General features: G+C 43.8%; 2 protein-coding genes across 11 annotated transcripts in view; both read left to right on the top strand.

Annotated features, from left to right (window-relative positions):
• Window positions 1–5662: 5662 nt before the first annotated feature.
• Window positions 5663–9617, top strand: LOC103387242 (protein THEM6-like). 2 transcript variants are annotated; one of them, XM_008321787.3, is made up of 2 exons: window positions 5663–6912; window positions 8271–9617. In XM_008321787.3, exons 1-2 carry the CDS (start codon window positions 6412–6414, stop codon window positions 8418–8420), a joined length of 651 nt encoding a protein of 216 aa, XP_008320009.1. In that variant the 5' UTR covers window positions 5663–6411; the 3' UTR covers window positions 8421–9617. The 2 variants fall into 2 exon arrangements, with proteins under 2 accessions (XP_008320009.1, XP_008320011.1); XM_008321789.3 differs by lacking the exon at window positions 8271–9617 and adding an exon at window positions 7841–8190 and having other exon boundaries at window positions 5771–6912.
• A 1637-nt stretch (window positions 9618–11254) lies between these two features.
• The window catches only part of zmiz1a (zinc finger, MIZ-type containing 1a), a 109742-nt gene continuing 104459 nt past the window's right edge, over window positions 11255–16537 (top strand). For all 9 annotated transcript variants that reach the window (XR_003051381.1, XM_025061134.1, XM_025061132.1 and 6 more), the window contains exon 1: window positions 11255–11451. The gene's annotated coding sequence lies outside the window, so the exon portion shown is untranslated. The remainder of the gene's footprint in view (window positions 11452–16537) is intronic.

Raw genomic sequence — 16537 nt, 5'->3', positions numbered from 1 at the left:
CGGGGGGTGAGTGTAAGGTCAGGCCGTATAGATAGTGACGCAGTGATCCTGCGGGCAGAGGGACACGGGTGGTTCCTCAAACACACCCATGAGTCACTGCTGTGTTTGTGTACGGTCAGCGGTGTATGTGGCAACATGGGTGGTGGTACGTGGGCGGCGGTTGGTGGTGATGATGGGGACTTCACAGCTGGCTGATCACCAAGGTGCAGAGTCCACTCTCGGTGTCCTGGCTGCTGAAACGCTGATACGTGCGTCAGAGCGGCGGCAACATGGAAACAGCAACATGTTTTCGACCTGTTTGTCCAGGAAAGATGGACTGAACATGAGCGTCACTGGATTTTTTATTTTTCTTCTTGAGTTGTTTTTTTCTCTCTCTGTGCTGTTATTCACACATCACTGAAGATGGAATATTTTAAGAATTCCCTTTTCTGGGATTACTGCAAACATTTGTTTTATATCAAGCCAAAAACAAAATTCTCAGGTTACTGATTCACTCACTGCAGACGACTTTGATCGAAGCTGATGGAGCGTTAAGATTAAATCGCACAGAACAATATCATGAGTTAACAAAGAACTGCTATAATATATAGACTGAATATATAAGAACTGAGTTCAGAGCCCTGTGTTCACCAGTGGGAGAATCAAGTAAAAATCACAGTTAGCATTGTTAGCACCTTGGACAAATAACTGTTTATTCTCAAACATCAGGAGGAAAAACGTACAAAGAGAAGAAGATTCACCAGGAAGTTCAGAGAGATTCATGAAATACAAAATAAAAGTTTCAGAGGAAAAAATAAGATTTAAGCAAAAAAAAAAAATCAAAAAACACCCACTCTCTTACAGTTATACTGACCTGGACTTAAAAATACAATTCTTATAAAACTGCTGTTCTCAATGAACAACATAAAATTACAAATGAGTGCAATTTTGTGCACTGTACTGCCCCCACTTTGCCCTGCTGCAATACCACTGTGCCCCCCGGGGGGTCCTGCCCCCCATTTTAGGAACCACTCATCTAAAATAACTGCCAAAACACCAGCGAGGGCTTACATTAAAAAAGGACAGTCACCGGTGGGAGTACAAGAATAGACTTTGAGGCTGTGGAATGAAAACAAACGATATTTTTAAGAAAACCCTGAGAAAGAAAAATGTCCTAAAAAATTAGACGAAAAAAAAAAACCCGATCTCCTCAGAATCTAATAACCGGCCTGATGTAAATGAAACCCACATCCCAGAATCTATGGCATAAACTGAAGATAAGGCTGTGATCCAGAAGAGCCTTTAATGGAAAAGGAAGTGCTTTAACTCCCACCAGACGTTTCCAACACGTCAGATCAGTTTTTCCTCCCAAATATTTCCTTGTATATTTGAATTCTAAATGAAGTCTGTATTCTGTAAAAGGTCTGTTTGACTCTGACGGTGTCCCCGGCCAGTGAGTTCCACCCCGACCCCCTCCTGCCCCACACCAGTACCCAGACACAGCCAGCAGGTGGAGCTGTCCTCTGTGGTAACAAGCATGTTTTCTTTGGTTTAAATGTTTGTTTTTCTCCCTCATTTTCCTCCTTCTTTTCCATTCACAGTGAACACTGTGGAGATTAGAACAAGAACACGCTCTCTCTCTCTCTCCCTCTCTCTCACTCTCTCTCACTCTCGTCTCTCTCTCCCCTATGAAAAGATGAGACCATTTCAGATAATTGTGATTCACGTGATTACAACTTGTGAGTGACACGCTCCCCTCTCAGATCTCTCTGCTTGTCTACTGGAGAATTATCCCTGGTAATAGAGTCGAGTTTTCACAGACAAATCCCCTTAATGTCGTCGCCAGTGCCCGGGGGAGACCACCCTCTCTGGGAGCGCCGGGTACTGTCGCAGAGGGAGGGGGTGAGGGTGGGGTGAGGGGGGGGGGGGTAATTTCAACTCACACAATAGACTCATCTCATAGACTGCCTTGGCAGATCACACAATTTCTTCATCTCAGTGTGAATGGAGGAGTGTACAATCTGAGCGTGACACTCCATGGAATTAAGGTCACGCTGCCGTGCTTCTCGAATACTAACAAGCTAAAAGTGAAACTTTTGATTTCACGGACACATAACAACCCTAATCAGGTCGGAGGATCGGCCTGAGATGAAGCCAAAGCATCTGCACCACGGAGACAGAATGTGCTCACAGATAACATCGTGAACCGCCTGTGATCTCTCTCTGTGTTTTGATTGACTTTTCATTTTTTGTAGCGGAGCCATTCACGGCTGGCCCTCTGTGGGTCTCTGGACTCCCGCACCATGATGATGTCATCAGTGGGAAGGTATTTCTCTCAGACACAACCTGTCTGCTCCTGTCAGGGGCCACAGTAACAAGAGCCGCCTTGAAAGTGAGGGAGTGAGCACTGGTCACTCTCAGACAAGGGCGGTATTTGTTTTTACTGGAGGAGATTCAATACCTCCCCCTGCTGCTCCGAGCTGGGTCCTGAACTCTTGAGGCACCGAAAGTTACCCCCCCACCCCACAAAAAAAAACTTAAAAGGTTGCGATCTTCGTCACAGAGGTCTTTAAAGCATTTCTAGAACATTTTAAAATATTGTTTATTAGCATTACTTCATTCAAACTTGTACTTAGAAACGTGCCGAGTCAGCGACCCCAAACTCCATACCGGATTTTCATTACAACAAGTCAGCCCGTGTTATGGGTTTTCCTGCTGCAGTTCATTGTGCGGTTGCCCTCATGGGTAGATTATTAAAGCATTGCGACAGTGTCAGCAGTTTATTTTAACGTCTGGGATGAAGACAGTAGTGAAACTGTAAGATTTAGCCTTAGCGCTGAGAGACGCTAACGTCTCAGGGGCTAGCTGAGGAGTTTTGTTGAGACTCAGTTAACCATAATTGTGTTATTAGTGTATTGTAACGTGTACGGTATTTGGAGCTACTCAGTTTTATGTGATTCTTACACTGTTGGTGTAAAAGCTCTGCTCACTTTCTGTTCAACTGGCTGCGTTAACTATGAATTATTGAATTATTTATCTTTATTTTTTACTTTTAGTTTTGGTCAGATCTGCAACACAAACGCTCAGGTCCCAGTGTATGTGACCATGTGACCGACGTGGAGACATGTCCACTGTGTCCCCAGCACCTTTTAGTCTTACGTCACTAGGACTGGCTCCAGCTCCATCTGTGACACTAACACGATAAAGCAGTGGAAGACGCTGCCCAGCTGAGGAGGAGGGCTGCGGCTGACCTCACAGAATGTCATGTCATGTTGGAATTACAGCTGACAACAAAACATGACAAAATCAATAGCTAGCCTGCCACCATTTTCAGACATTCAGGGCCCTGTAGTCAGAGACTGTGTGGTCACAGCACGTGTGTGAGTGAGGCTATACTGAACATCTGTGATGTGCAAAAGATACCGATTTCTTAGGGCAGTGTATTTCAACCTTGGGGTTGCGGACCTAATATGTCTAGTAAAAACAGAAAGTATAATCATAATTAAACAACAAGAGTGAGATAAAGATATAGAAAAAAAATCTGGGGTTACCAGAAATTTCTGGGGGTCACAAGCCAACAACGGTTTGGAACCAATAGTTTAGGGATGGATTGAAAAGCGTGAGAAACGGAGGACTATGCTGCTCACTGCTCCCTTACTCAAGTACCAGAAACAGGGATAAAAAACAGGAGCTGGAAAATGACAGAACATGTTATTTTTAAGTGATTATACGCTCAGAAAAATAGGACCAGTCACGAAGCATCAAACAGCAGCCAGTGTGGCGAGGAGGACGAGCGCTCGTTAAACAGGATTCATGAGAACAGTATTTCTATCTATGAGTAACTCAACCTACTGTGACATTTAAAAAAATGCACACCAGGAAAAAAAATGGAGGATGACGTGGGATGAAACAATCAATCAAACGGATGACTCCCCAGTCGTTACATGTATGTGCATGTTTTAAGAAAATATCGCTGAAAAACAGGGGCACAGGCGGAGAGAACGCTACAATATTAAACATGCAACACTGCAACTAATCCATGCCTGATAAAAAATGTCCATGCCAAAGCGTTCTGAGTTAGTGTGCAGCGATCGATCGGCTTAAAAGGTTATGTGAATCAATGCAAAGTTGTTTTGGGCACCGGCACTATTATATTAATGTCATCCTGAGAAATAGGCACTGGGTTAAGGTGGCCTGTTGGCCAGACTGTTTTCCTCTCCGAGTGCAGCCACTGGATCTTTGTTACACTGCAGAAAACGTGTTGTAAACGTCTTTGTCAGTAGGAATTAATCATATGAACGGAGGAAATCGACGGCAAAGGGTTAGTTCTAGGTTTACATGGAAGAGAAACGGGCCAAAGTCTAAACAACGTCCTCCAAGGAGATGCCCTGTGAGTGGTGAAGTGGTGAAGTGGCTCATTGCGCAGTCAAGGATGACACGGAGGTTGTAGTGGTCACATATTTACTCAGCGCTCTCCCTGTGCCTGTGGTACACACTCCTTCAAGGTCACATACCGCATTGCATAATAATGAAACAGGGAAGCAGGAAAAAAAACAGTCAGCAATCACACGTATGCATGAAAAACGCACATGCTACGGCTACAGCGGGGGCAAGAAGAAGGCAACTAAAAATAGTGATTCTGCAGTCATCACCCGGAGCATTAGAACACAGCTCCACACTTCACATCACAACTCCCTCAGATGCAGCCAAGACTGGCTGACCTGTGTGTTGACCTTAGTGTACACATGCTTCAGTGAGCAAAAAAAAAACCAACCACCGTTTGATTAATTACTGGCTCCGTGCTGTCGAATGGACTTTTTAAACCAGAGAAAATATAAACTGCAAATGCAACGCCGTGTTTTTGTTTTCTGTGGTGAATGTTAGCATTGCAGCCACAGATAAAGGACATCTTTGACTGTTGGACTGTTCTGTTGTCAACAACCTGCACTGACGAATGAAGCCAGGGAGACGTTCTCGTTGTTCTTTCTGTTTTTTCAGAGGCACATCGACCTTTTTCCCCTCCCTGATCCATGTCAACAAATCAAAAACTCAACTTTATTCTCAATGAAAACTGTAATTAAATAAATAATCAGTGATTTATAATTTTTTTGTGTGAATTTAAATAATTTAATTTATACATCCAATATTAACAGATCAGATTCTATTATTTTTTTTAAAAATTCTTACAGTTTGGTGTCTGCGAATTTTTTTTTTTTTCTTACAGTTTGGTGTCTGTGGAGATACTGCAGATTTTCTTAAAAAATATAAATTTATATAAATATAAATATTTTATTGTAACATTAGTATTGTAATAATTTACTTTTTTATTTGTTTATAGATATATGTACAAAGTATATATCAGCTTGGGGGTGACCGTATGAAAACACGTGACATCACATGTTGACCTGCAGGTCCTTTCCTCCTACCTCACCACCACCGCTGTCCTCAGGGAGCTATAAGCTATCAGAATGCTAGCACTCTGTTATACACAGTCATTGATCGGCCGTGTGCTCCTCGTGGTGAGTCGGGCCAGTCAGCACGAGGCCCCGGCTGTCAACCATATCAGCCTCAACTCAAAACAGAACAAAGATATTCTTTACTGTTACTATATATTAATACTACTGCGAGTAAAGCTGTCAAAGCTGCTACTGTATGACTGGGATAAAAAAAAAGCACAGTTAGATAGACATGAGAAACAAACATTTTGCTGATGATGTTCATGTGTATGAAAAAAAAAGAAACGCTGCCTTTTGTGTCAAATATAAAAAAATGAAATGATTTCATCGATTTTTGAAACCTGTAATTAATTAGAATTTTCTTTATTTACGTCTCACCGATGCTCTTGTCATTTGATAGCAGCACAGGTGTTGGGTGTATCGACTCGATATACTTTTTTTCTGCCGCCATGTGTTACCTCACCTTGACAGGAGTCAAATGTGAACCGTCTCATTTGTTTTTACAACACGACCGTTCTCACAAACAAACACGACAACAATGTGCAGCTAAATGCAAGTGCAAATCCGAATCCAATGACGTAGTTGTGGTCATGCAAGGCTGTCATTAACGCGAGGTCGGATGCAGAACTTTGTCTGCACATACCGTGCCAGGCGTGGCATCAAAGGCAACACGACAGGCACAGGTAGCGTGTTTGTTTTATCTCCTGACAAGAGCATCAGCCAACAGGAAATGAACCTCAACATTTCACTATAATAGGAACAACTGCCAGTGTAGAACGTATCAGAGTTTGATTTATTTTATCATGTGCACAGATAAAAGAAGGCCATGGCACAGATCACAGGCAGATGTGTAGATCAAAGGCGTGTGAGTGCTGAGCAGTGACACCAAAGCCAGCAGCTGTAATGCAACGTTATCAATGCAGATCTATTCCCTGCCGTTGGGAAGGTGACAGTGACCTGCTCTCGTCCCACAGAGATGTTGGTTCTGGTGCTGGTGGCGTCGCTCCTGCTCTTCAGCGTTTTTGACGTATGGTACTTCCTCCGCGCGGCCCTGGCTGTGGTGCATGCATGGTTCCAGCCCAGAATATGGGACATTTTAGCCGTGCAAAGCTTCGACGGCATCGTCCTGCCTCACGACCTGGACAAATTGTATCACATGAACAACTCTCGGTACCTGAGGGAGTGCGACTTTGCGCGCTTACACGCTTATACGCGCAGTCGGCTGTTGATAGCCCTCTTCAAATCTGGCGGCGGAATGGTCATAGGGGCTTCCACCATCAGGTACCGACGCTCCTTGGAAATTTGGGAATCATTTCAAATCCAGACTAAAATAAGGGGATGGGACGACAAGGCTTTTTACTTGGAGCAGCGCTTTGTGTCCAAACGAGACGGTTTTGTGTCTGCAGTCATGTTCTCCAAGCAGAACGTGATGAACTCCAGTCCAGAGATACTCATCAGCCTTGCTTCCAAGATGAAGGTATGTTAAAGGAGAGCAAACCGGTGGTTCACGACCCCAAGGTTGAAAAATGCTGGACTAAGCAGCATAAAGGCTAAATTCAAACTGCATGTCTTGTTAGTCAAATCCAATTTCTCGCCAAGATAGATATTGTTTTGGGTGGTTATAGTTTAAATCCCTCTTACACCAGACTCCTGTGTGGACTCTCTACAGCCCCCTAGTGACCTGCACGGGCAGGAGAGCACACCATGTCACATTGCAGTCATCCTTTCATCCCGGTGACCGCAGTCATGCCAACTTTCTCGTTACCAATTCATGCAAACGAAACCTTTAACAGTCTTGTCTCTTCCAACGGTCTTGCTGGTTTGACATGTTTGTTTCATCTTTTTACGATTTCTTTTTCACAAAGTTGTGACATCTGCCTCACTTCAAAGACTAAAAGGTTCAGACTGAGGTTACTTTGAAAATAACTGGACACATATACGATGTAGCAGCACACATGAACATCAGTTTTAGGCCACCTTTGCCTGCGGTGTGACCGTAGTCTCAGTGCCACAGCGAGGCACAGACTATAAGAAACTTTTCATTTCATTTATTTCAACTAAATTTCTACCACTCTACTGAGAAATAAAAAAACGAATCAACATTTTATGTAGTTGTTCAGGTCCAAAGTTCTGTTCAATAACAGTATATCTTATCACCTCTTTACTGTAAGTGGTTCCAGTCACGCTGTCAAAAAGTGAGCTTGACGTCTCACTTACTTCACTGTAATTTACTCGCCACAGTGGAGTCCTCTGGTCCGAGAGCCAACATCTGGCACTGCTCTGTGTCCGTGCCAGAGAAGTCTTATCTTTTCGTACTGCGTCAACTGCTGCATTTTCCTTTGTGCCATTACACGGTGGCTTTATTACATCACATTATTGACAAATGTTTCTGTTTGCGTGTGTAGGTCGAGAGCCCTGAGCTTCCTCAGGAACTCAAATATTGGAACAGTTTTATTTCAGCCAGCAGCCAGATCCTGAGAGCCGAGAGCGGACTGAGAGGAAGAAGCAGCGAGATTAGTCTGGGGTCCTGTTGCATGTGACGTTTAAAATGTACAGAACTGCAGCATTTTTACACAACTGGTTAACGGCTAATGGTGTATTAACTCTACTGGCTAGTTTTTGCCATTGTTGACTTCATAAATATGTCAAAAACATCGACCTCAATAATAAACACGTTTTAATGTCCTCTAACACCCTGGCATATGGAAGTTTTTTAAGTGAAAATAGTGATAATGCAATAAAGCTATCAAAATAGTGAATGACATCGTTGGGTCAGTTCATTCGACTCATTGACCAAGGTTTATGTGACCAAACAGTTTGTACTTTTCCTTTAAGGATCGAGAGGGGGATCGAGGGGGTCTGGAGCCAATCCCAGCTGATATCAGGGGAACGGCAGGAAGAATCAGTCAGTCACTCCGTCATTCTGTTCTTGATGATAGCAGCAGTAAACAGCCATCACACCTCTGTGTGAACAGGGAGAGCTGATGTCAGCACAACTGAAAGTCTCCCTCCATCATGCAGCTGTGAAGCCCCAGCAGCATCCATCACATCTGCTGCCGCCTGGATGGAGATGGAGATCAGCCCGTTCGTGGGCAGGCGCGGCGAGCTGGTCCAGGGAAATGTGCGACGTCTTCTTGTTCGAACATGACTTGTGAGCCAAGTCTGGCCTTGATTGTCACTAATGTTCTATGGACGAAACCGTTTTCTTATGTTAATTTGATACACTGCAGCACAATGCAGTATGTATTAACCTTGTCGAATTATTACCCTTGGCTAATGCTTTCCTTAGACGTCTCTTTGTTCTCATTTGAAGCATTCAGCCCTTTGAAAGAAGAATAAAATCATAGACGGAGCCAAGTAAAGTCCATGCCCCCTCCCCCCTCAACTCCCAATAATCCATCCATCTTGTTGGCAGCCATCTGGCTATATTATTTTGGAAAAGCCAAGGCTTGAGCCTTGCTATAAAAACCAGGAACTTCTGACTAGGAGCCAGTCTTTGAGATGGAGAGTGTCAAAGAAGGAGGCGTCCAGCTGCAGGCCCTCCGATGCCTATTATCAACCGTGTCACGTTAAGCCAGCTTTCATTAGAAAACTTGATAGATGACGCGGAACACGCGATATTATAATCGGAATAAAAACCAAAATCTCAAAGCCAACCGTAGATCTGGAGATGTTTGTTCTACAAGAACACAACAGTTCTCTGATGTGAGAAAACCTCGAGAAAACCTCGAGTCCTCGTACATGAGTATTGATGATGTGAATGACACTATCAACGTCAATGTATTTGTTATAACAAGGTAGATCAAGAACGTCAATATCGGACGCAGCGTCAGGACGAGGACATAGGTCATCGGGGAAAGCTATTTCCAGAAGAGAAACAAAAAATTGATCATGGACTCGCTGCGGCGGCGTTGTGACATTGACCGCGCAGACGGTCTCCATCTAAGAAATAAAAATGACTGACTGCCAGAGCCGGTGATGTCACTGCTCACATTTGTTCCCATCAGCGGGGATAGCAGCTCTGACCAGAGGGCTGTGATGTCCTTGAGACACACGCTGATGGGTCATACACACACACACACACACACACACACACACATTGTTGATGATACCCTGTCCAGGCTCTCTGCATCAGTGTCAGGAGCCCCTGCAGGCAGGAAGCTAAAAGCCCCCCCGCCCCAGCCCCCCACCCTTCCTTCCCATCATACTGGGTCAGAAGGAGCTGCTGATAGGAAGTCGACCCCAGGACTGATGACACGGTGTGATTGGAAACAGTGAATACATTTTCACCACCTTGTCATCTTTAGTCATGATATTCTAAATGTACCAGATGAACAGGAAACATACAGCCTTGGTGGAGTGCACGTCACACAGAGACATATTTACGGACTCGTGATTGAACACGTTTGACATTATTTTAATGATGTCAAAAATGCATTGGATGAACACTAAGGAAATCCCATGAAGACCTGAGAACTGCCGCCTGCTGTTTGAGCAGTTCAGTCTAACAGCGAAGGGAGGGAATGTGTGTGTGTGTGTTAGTGTGTGGACGTGCATGTTACTGCTGGCGTGCGTGTGTGTGCGTGTCGGGAGGAGAAACATTGTTCCTTGACGTCACCGCTCAGCCCAGCCTGCCGCTGCTCTCAAACACGTCTTTGTTATTCTGAGGCTTCCACAGCAGAGAGCGGCCGTCCGCAAAACCCGGAGCTGGGTCTGAGCTGAAGGAGGAAGGAGGAAGGAGGAAGGAGGAAGGAGCCGCTGGAGCGGAGGACGGCTGCCCGTCTCTCTCTCTCTCTCTCTCTCTCTCTCTCTCGCACGCACACTAGTGTTCACGTCGTAAATTAAATTCCCTTAAACTTAAAAGGTAACTATTAAAAATGTATGTCTAATTTTCATCGTTACCCTAACACTAATCTGACGTTAATTCTAAGCCTAACTCCAAACTAAATCTTAAACCCCAAAAAGAACAAAGTAAACAATACAAATATAGCTACACAGATAAACATGATTTATAAATTTTATAAAAAATAACGTCTTAAACAATTGATTTTTTTTAGAAAAAAAATGTATTCCAGTTTTTAGAAATGTCTCTAGATTTATTGTTCAAATTTGCAATTGTTTATCGTGACTCTATAGAACTTATCAATATTAATAGAAGTGTTTATTTATGGCCATAAACACCCATTAAAACGACTACTTTATTATTGAATTTAATGAGCGCACTCAGCCCATGGACCACGGACCAATAATACTGTATTATTGTCACCACTGCCATCTACTGGGTCTATTTCTTTCACTGATATAAATTAATATTTTGACCGATACAAGTCAAATTATGGTATAGATAATTACAGATATTCAAATGGATAATAATAAGAATAATAATATGAGAAAGACAAACCCTTTCGGGTAAGTTGTTCATAAAAATTACATGTATATATTTTCAATTTTTAAATACATCCCCTAATATTATACCTTTTAAACCTGAATCTGAGGGGGTTCGGGGGGTGGGGACATCACTTACATCCCCTAATATTATACCTTTTAAATCTGAATCTGAGGAGGTTCGGGGGGGGGCATCTCAAACCGATCTATCGGAGCGCCAGAATCTATAGAACCGGCCCTGGTCCAGCAAAACACAGCAGAACACAATAGCCGGAGCAGAGGGCTGCAGTCCGCTCCAGTGACAAATGTGCCCTAAGCGGCCCATTAGCGCATACTTACACCTTCAATCCCTCCGTGTCCTTCCGCCGGAAATCCACGTCTGGTTTTCCGGGCGACCGCAGAGCACTGGCTCTCGCTGGTAACTGAATAGCCAGTGTAATCTGACACTTCAACTTGCCGTGCTCCACGGTAGTTGATTCAGTCACTCACTCGCACCGTCTCCGCGTCTCTCACACCGTAACCGCGGAGGAGCGTAGCGAACGAGAGGAGCATCGTACGCATACACGAGGTTTCGGAGGAGCAGGAGGAGGTTCAGTAGCTGCGGATTAAACCACGGAGGTCCGAACTGAAAGTAAGTTTCAGGAGTGTTTTTATTATGCGCCGCAGAACTGGATTTAAATGTGTCGCTCGTGTCGGTGGGTTCGTCTCCTCGCTGGACACACGGACTACCTGCTAACAATAGAGTGACCCCCGAGGAACCTTTAACAGCTGCACACGAACTGGTGTCCGGGCGCTGCTGGGTGTCTGTCTGTCTGTCTGTCTGTGGCGGCCGCGGTGAGGGTCACACTGTGGCTGGCGGAGAGGTAAAACAGCAAGCGCGTTAACGCGGACTAATATCCAGGCGCGCGTGTGTATGTGTGCTGTGTGCGGTGTGTATCCCGCAGCTCTGTCTGAAGAGTTACCGCTGGAAGCCAAGCAGCTGAAGTCAGTGCAGCTGTTGGCTCTCCGTCTCCCCTGGTCCGTGCAGTCGCACGGCTGTGATAAAGTAGTAACAGTCGGGTTATTGTCACTTCACGTCTGCGGGTTTAAATCCAACATAGGTGCATGTGGAGAGGACACCAGGCAGGGATGGGCTCAGCGATGGCAGCTGTGCGTGTGTGTGTGTGTTTGTGTGTGTGTATCAGCTGATGGCTCAGTTGCAGCCATACTGAGAATCTGTGTGTCTTCTTAGCTAACACTAAGCAGTGTGTCTGGGCTTGTTGGATCCCTCCAAGGCTGTTACCTTGTTACCTGTTGTAATGCAATTAGCAGGTATATTCGTCTCCCTGTTAGACAACACTGTGAAACACGGCTGCACTGAGTAGATGATTGATAGCGGTGATTGTGGTGAGTGGATCTGTCAAAGATCAGTCAAAGATCAGCTGCTACCAATAAATGAGATCGATACGGACCTCAGGCTTTTTTAATGGCACCGTTTTCACACCGCAGGAAACAGCAGATCCAGATAAAAAACACTTTATCTTTTTTATTTCCCTCAACAAATATTATTTTTTAAATAAGGTAGAATGATAATCATATTTAATATTCTTGCTAATAAAAACGGACCTACTATTTTTTTTGACATTTTTGTCATTGGACAGTCAGTCACATGGCTGAGGTCAACATCTGACTGGACACGTGTGACATCAGTGATGACATCACACCTACATCAGTTGTTTTGGTTTTGGTAAAAATAATGGTGAGTTGTGTTTCTGTTGAAATTCACATCAGGCTGAATACCAGAAATTCTTCTGAGTTCTGTCTTTGGTTCTGGCGCCTGTTTGTTGGTTCTGCTGTTTTCATACTGTAATAGTTGAAGAAGTGGAACAAATTATTTTTGACTTTTTGTGGTTCATGTTTTTTATAACTTGCAACCAAATTTATTGAAATAATCCTTAACCAGATCAACCAGAAGGAAACAATCAATAGAATAAAAAAAGAAAAGAAAGAAAGAATGATGATCAATTGCACTGTTACATTTGGTGGAAACTTTGCTGCTCCTGGGAACATGGGTAGATCCCACCACAGTTCTGGTGGGATTTGGACCAGCAAACCATTGATTAAAAACTCACTTCTTTAACCCCACGACCATGGGTCGCTGCAATCACAGATCGTATCAGAGTCTTGTTGCATTGCACTGACACTGATAGCTTTTTCTTTGCTCAATGGTCATGGAAGTGAAGAGGGTTGTACTCACACGTGTTTAAGTTCACGGCACCAGATGTGTTTAGGTTTCACTGGTGTGCAGCTGTTTGTTTTTTCCCCTCTAGGTTGTTATCAAAGTGACCCAGACAGACACACAGACGCGTAGATTACGTCTTGGCTCTTGGTTCTCGGATTTGTTCCGATCACTTGTAATTTCCAGCTCAGCCCGTCAGCCTGAGGAAATCTGTTTAGAAAAACAAATGTGATTTGTTCAGAGTCTGGGCCCAGCCCACACTGTCGGCTCTCACAGTGGATTCTCTGCAGTCTGAGTGTCTTTGACAATGCTCAGGTGTTACTACCGTGTCACGTGTTCACACGGTTACAGCGCTGCGCCTGCACTGAAAGCTCCGCTGCATGCTTCCCTTAATACAGCTCAGTTCATGCATCCAGTGTCTTTTGACATTAATCCCCACAGAGACCAGCAGCGCCGCATTTTCTACGCTTTTCTGCAGCAGCGGTGTGTGAACGAGCTGCTTGACTCAGAGCAACCTTCTGCCTCCAGTCTGGACTGGACTGGACGACCCTCTCTGTTAAATTCCTCCAGCCTGGATGGGAGGCCAGACAGGGCTGAGTGTTGCAGAGAGACGGGGCTCCGAGTGGGATGAGGAGGAGGAGGAGGAGGAGAAGGAGAAAGTCTTTTTATTTTTTTTGGCGCCTCGTTACAGGGAAGTTTGACTGGAAGGAGTAGTTGAACAAAAAAGTATTTGCACCGGCGGGAGGCTGAGGTGTAATGAAGCTGTGGCGGTGACGCTTTATGATGCTCTGTGTTATTATTATGGGGCGAGATAAGAGGTTGGAATTTTTGACAGGAAATTGCACTACACACGTTTTTATTTTGGAGATCTGACGCAGCCTTGAAAGAAAATGAACATCACAGACTCGCGATTGTAACTCACCTATTGCAGGAGTGTTACACTGGATTGCAGGTGTCCACATTGTCTATGTCTGCTCTTGTACATGTCAGCGCGCTAAGCCACTTTTGTTTGGGTGCGCTCTCTCTCTCTCTCTCTCTCTCTCTCTCCAGTGTCTCCTTTCTCTGTAATTTGAAACAGTGATGTAATAAAATCGTTTCAGCAGCAACAGTTCTCCGTTGCACAGCATTAATTAGTTGCTGTTTGACCTTTTTTTTTTTTCCTCTTCTTTTTTAAAGAGAACCAAAGCGACGTTTAGTCATCACAGCCGAGCGTGAAAGGGAGGCACGCTTGTTCAGAGTAGGTTACCTGATAAATTGTGAAAGAAAGAGGGCAAGAAATTAAAGCCATCTGCAACTGTTAGAGACTTAGAGACGCGTGCATGTGTGTGTTGTTTGTGTGAGTTTTCGTTCCTTCTGTTGTCCCTCCTGGGGCCTCTTTGCAAAAAGCCAGCCAGTCAGCCAGGCTGTGAGACAAGACAGAAGAGTGTCTGATTCACTAAACAGGCTAAAAGCTTTGGTAGACACACATTGAAATCAAATTTGGGTGATTTTTTTTTTCTTTTTAAGGCTGTCTTACAGGGGTGTCAGGAGCGAGAAGCAAGAGCTCTGCCGAGACTGTGTTGTCTGGAGCTTTGTCCATAATACAAAGAAGCCAATGCTGGAAATTAACTGGTGCATTTGGGGAATTAGAGTGGTGCAAGTTGAAGCTGAACACGAGGAACAAGTCCTCTGTGTCCTTTTTGAATTTGTGTTAAGGTGTGAAGAAGAAACAATGGGATCTGTGACACATCGGCAAAACATTTCTGCATTGTCTAATAATTTGAAATATGAAACTTGCAAAAATAATCGAAGGTAAAAATGTGTTCCTTTAAAGCAGAGAATGAAAATATTGTGTCAAAAAGTAGCATTAGGTAGCTAAGAATTACATAGCCTAAATGATAACTAAATATATGAAATTAACATTATCAAGAGAAGCTTAACATTAGCAAAAAGGTAGCTAAAAGTTAGCAACTAGTTCAACTAAACTGTAGTAGCAGCATTTGGTTGTGTTTCACAAGAAGACAAAGTGTTGAAATTAGTTTTTTTTTTTTAACAGAAATGTTGTCATAGAAGTATGACAGCCCGGCGCCCCCTGTGTCATGTTCAAACACTGGCTGTTATCCACCAGCAGCAGTGGTAGCGACAGCAGCTCGCTCGCCGCTCTTGATCCCGTGGAAGGCAGCGAGCTAATAGTGATTAAAAATATGAAAACAACTAATTACTCCTGTCTGAGCAATTAGCTTTGTGTAACTCAGCAATTTAACAAGTTGCTGCTGTTTACCGTGTGTTGGCACAGCTGCAGCCTGCTAAGTGCTTAAGACCTGGCAAACCCTAATAAATGTTTTGACAGGCTGACATTTCATCTTAAGTGTTCGCGTTGGTTCGAAGGGGAGCCACGAAATACGCGCCGCGCGTTTCGCTCGGCGTGAATTTCTTGTAGTCTGGTGTCTTGCCGTCAGCCCAAACCCACCTACTCACATCCTAAACAGAAGTCAGCCTCCCTCTTCTACTCTTCTCTGTCTGTCTCTCGCTCCCCACATCTCACTTGTGGTTTGACTTGGCAGAACATTTCATCTAGTCTGAGCTTTTGTTTTTCACAGTGCCTATTTTGGTCTTTTTAATAAGGAAAGCTTGTGTTGCCTCGGAGCGCTTTTACTACTTAAACTGCTCAGTTTGAGCTGAGGTTTTTGCCCTTCTGTCAGACACTTAACTACTTCCGAAAATGTTGTTGTAATTCCACCGGTTCGTCTACAGTCAAGGCCTCTTCGTGCTAAAATCTGATAATTACAGTGTTGCTAGTGCAGTGAAAATGAGGCTCCCAGCAGATACAGCTCGTCCTGCATGACAAGCGCGTTCAGTTTTGGTGCTTTCTCTACAAGGTCTGAGTAATTTGTTCTCCACTTGCAAAAAAAAGGGACAGCTCGTCGAGGGTTTTTCTGTTGTTGTTATAAACTGTTTTATGATTGGTTAGAATTAAAGGTGGGCGTGGTTACCCCGGGCTGTGTTGAACGGTTCAACCTGCAACCAACGTTTACCAACTGTTTTTTCCATGTCCTCAGCAATTGCAAATTATAACAACAAACCTTTTCTCTCTTTCTGATTCAAACATGTTGTTTGCCTCCTCCACCTACTCTTCCTCCTGCACCTCCTCCTCCTCCTTCTTTATCAACTCAGAAACTGTCATCACTACTGTCAAATACCCACAATGCTTATTGCATGTGACTTATACCAGGAGAGAACTCTGCGGACATCCCAGGAGTTCAGTACTTTTTTCCTTGTGTAGCGTGAAATATATATATATCTACAAAGGAACTGATTATATATATACTTACATACATATATATATATATATATAAAAGAGTATTGTATGAAAAGCATCTACACTCAAAGGAACTGATTATATATATACTTACATACATATATATATATATAAATAAAAGAGAATTGTATGGAAAGCATCTACACTCAAAGGAACTGATTTGCAGAGTTTTGGTTTCAACTCTGAACAAACACTAATGAC

The sequence above is a fragment of the Cynoglossus semilaevis genome, chromosome 12 (genome assembly GCF_000523025.1).
Source record: "Cynoglossus semilaevis isolate Cse_v1.0 chromosome 12, Cse_v1.0, whole genome shotgun sequence".
In the NCBI taxonomy this organism is placed as follows: Eukaryota; Metazoa; Chordata; class Actinopteri; order Pleuronectiformes; family Cynoglossidae; genus Cynoglossus; species Cynoglossus semilaevis.
The sequence above is the reverse complement of the archived record's forward strand: the minus strand, read 5'-3'. Positions and strand labels throughout refer to the sequence as shown.

What these genes read in the sequence shown, in the direction of transcription:
- LOC103387242 (XM_008321787.3), top strand. Translation starts at nt 6,412, where the DNA reads ATGTTGGTTCTGGTGCTGGTGGCGTCGCTCCTGCTCTTCAGCGTTTTT. An exon ending in GCCTTGCTTCCAAGATGAAG is followed by an intron (nt 6,913 to 8,270) that starts GTATGTTAAAGG and finishes TTTTCCTTTAAG; the next exon opens with GATCGAGAGGGGGATCGAGG.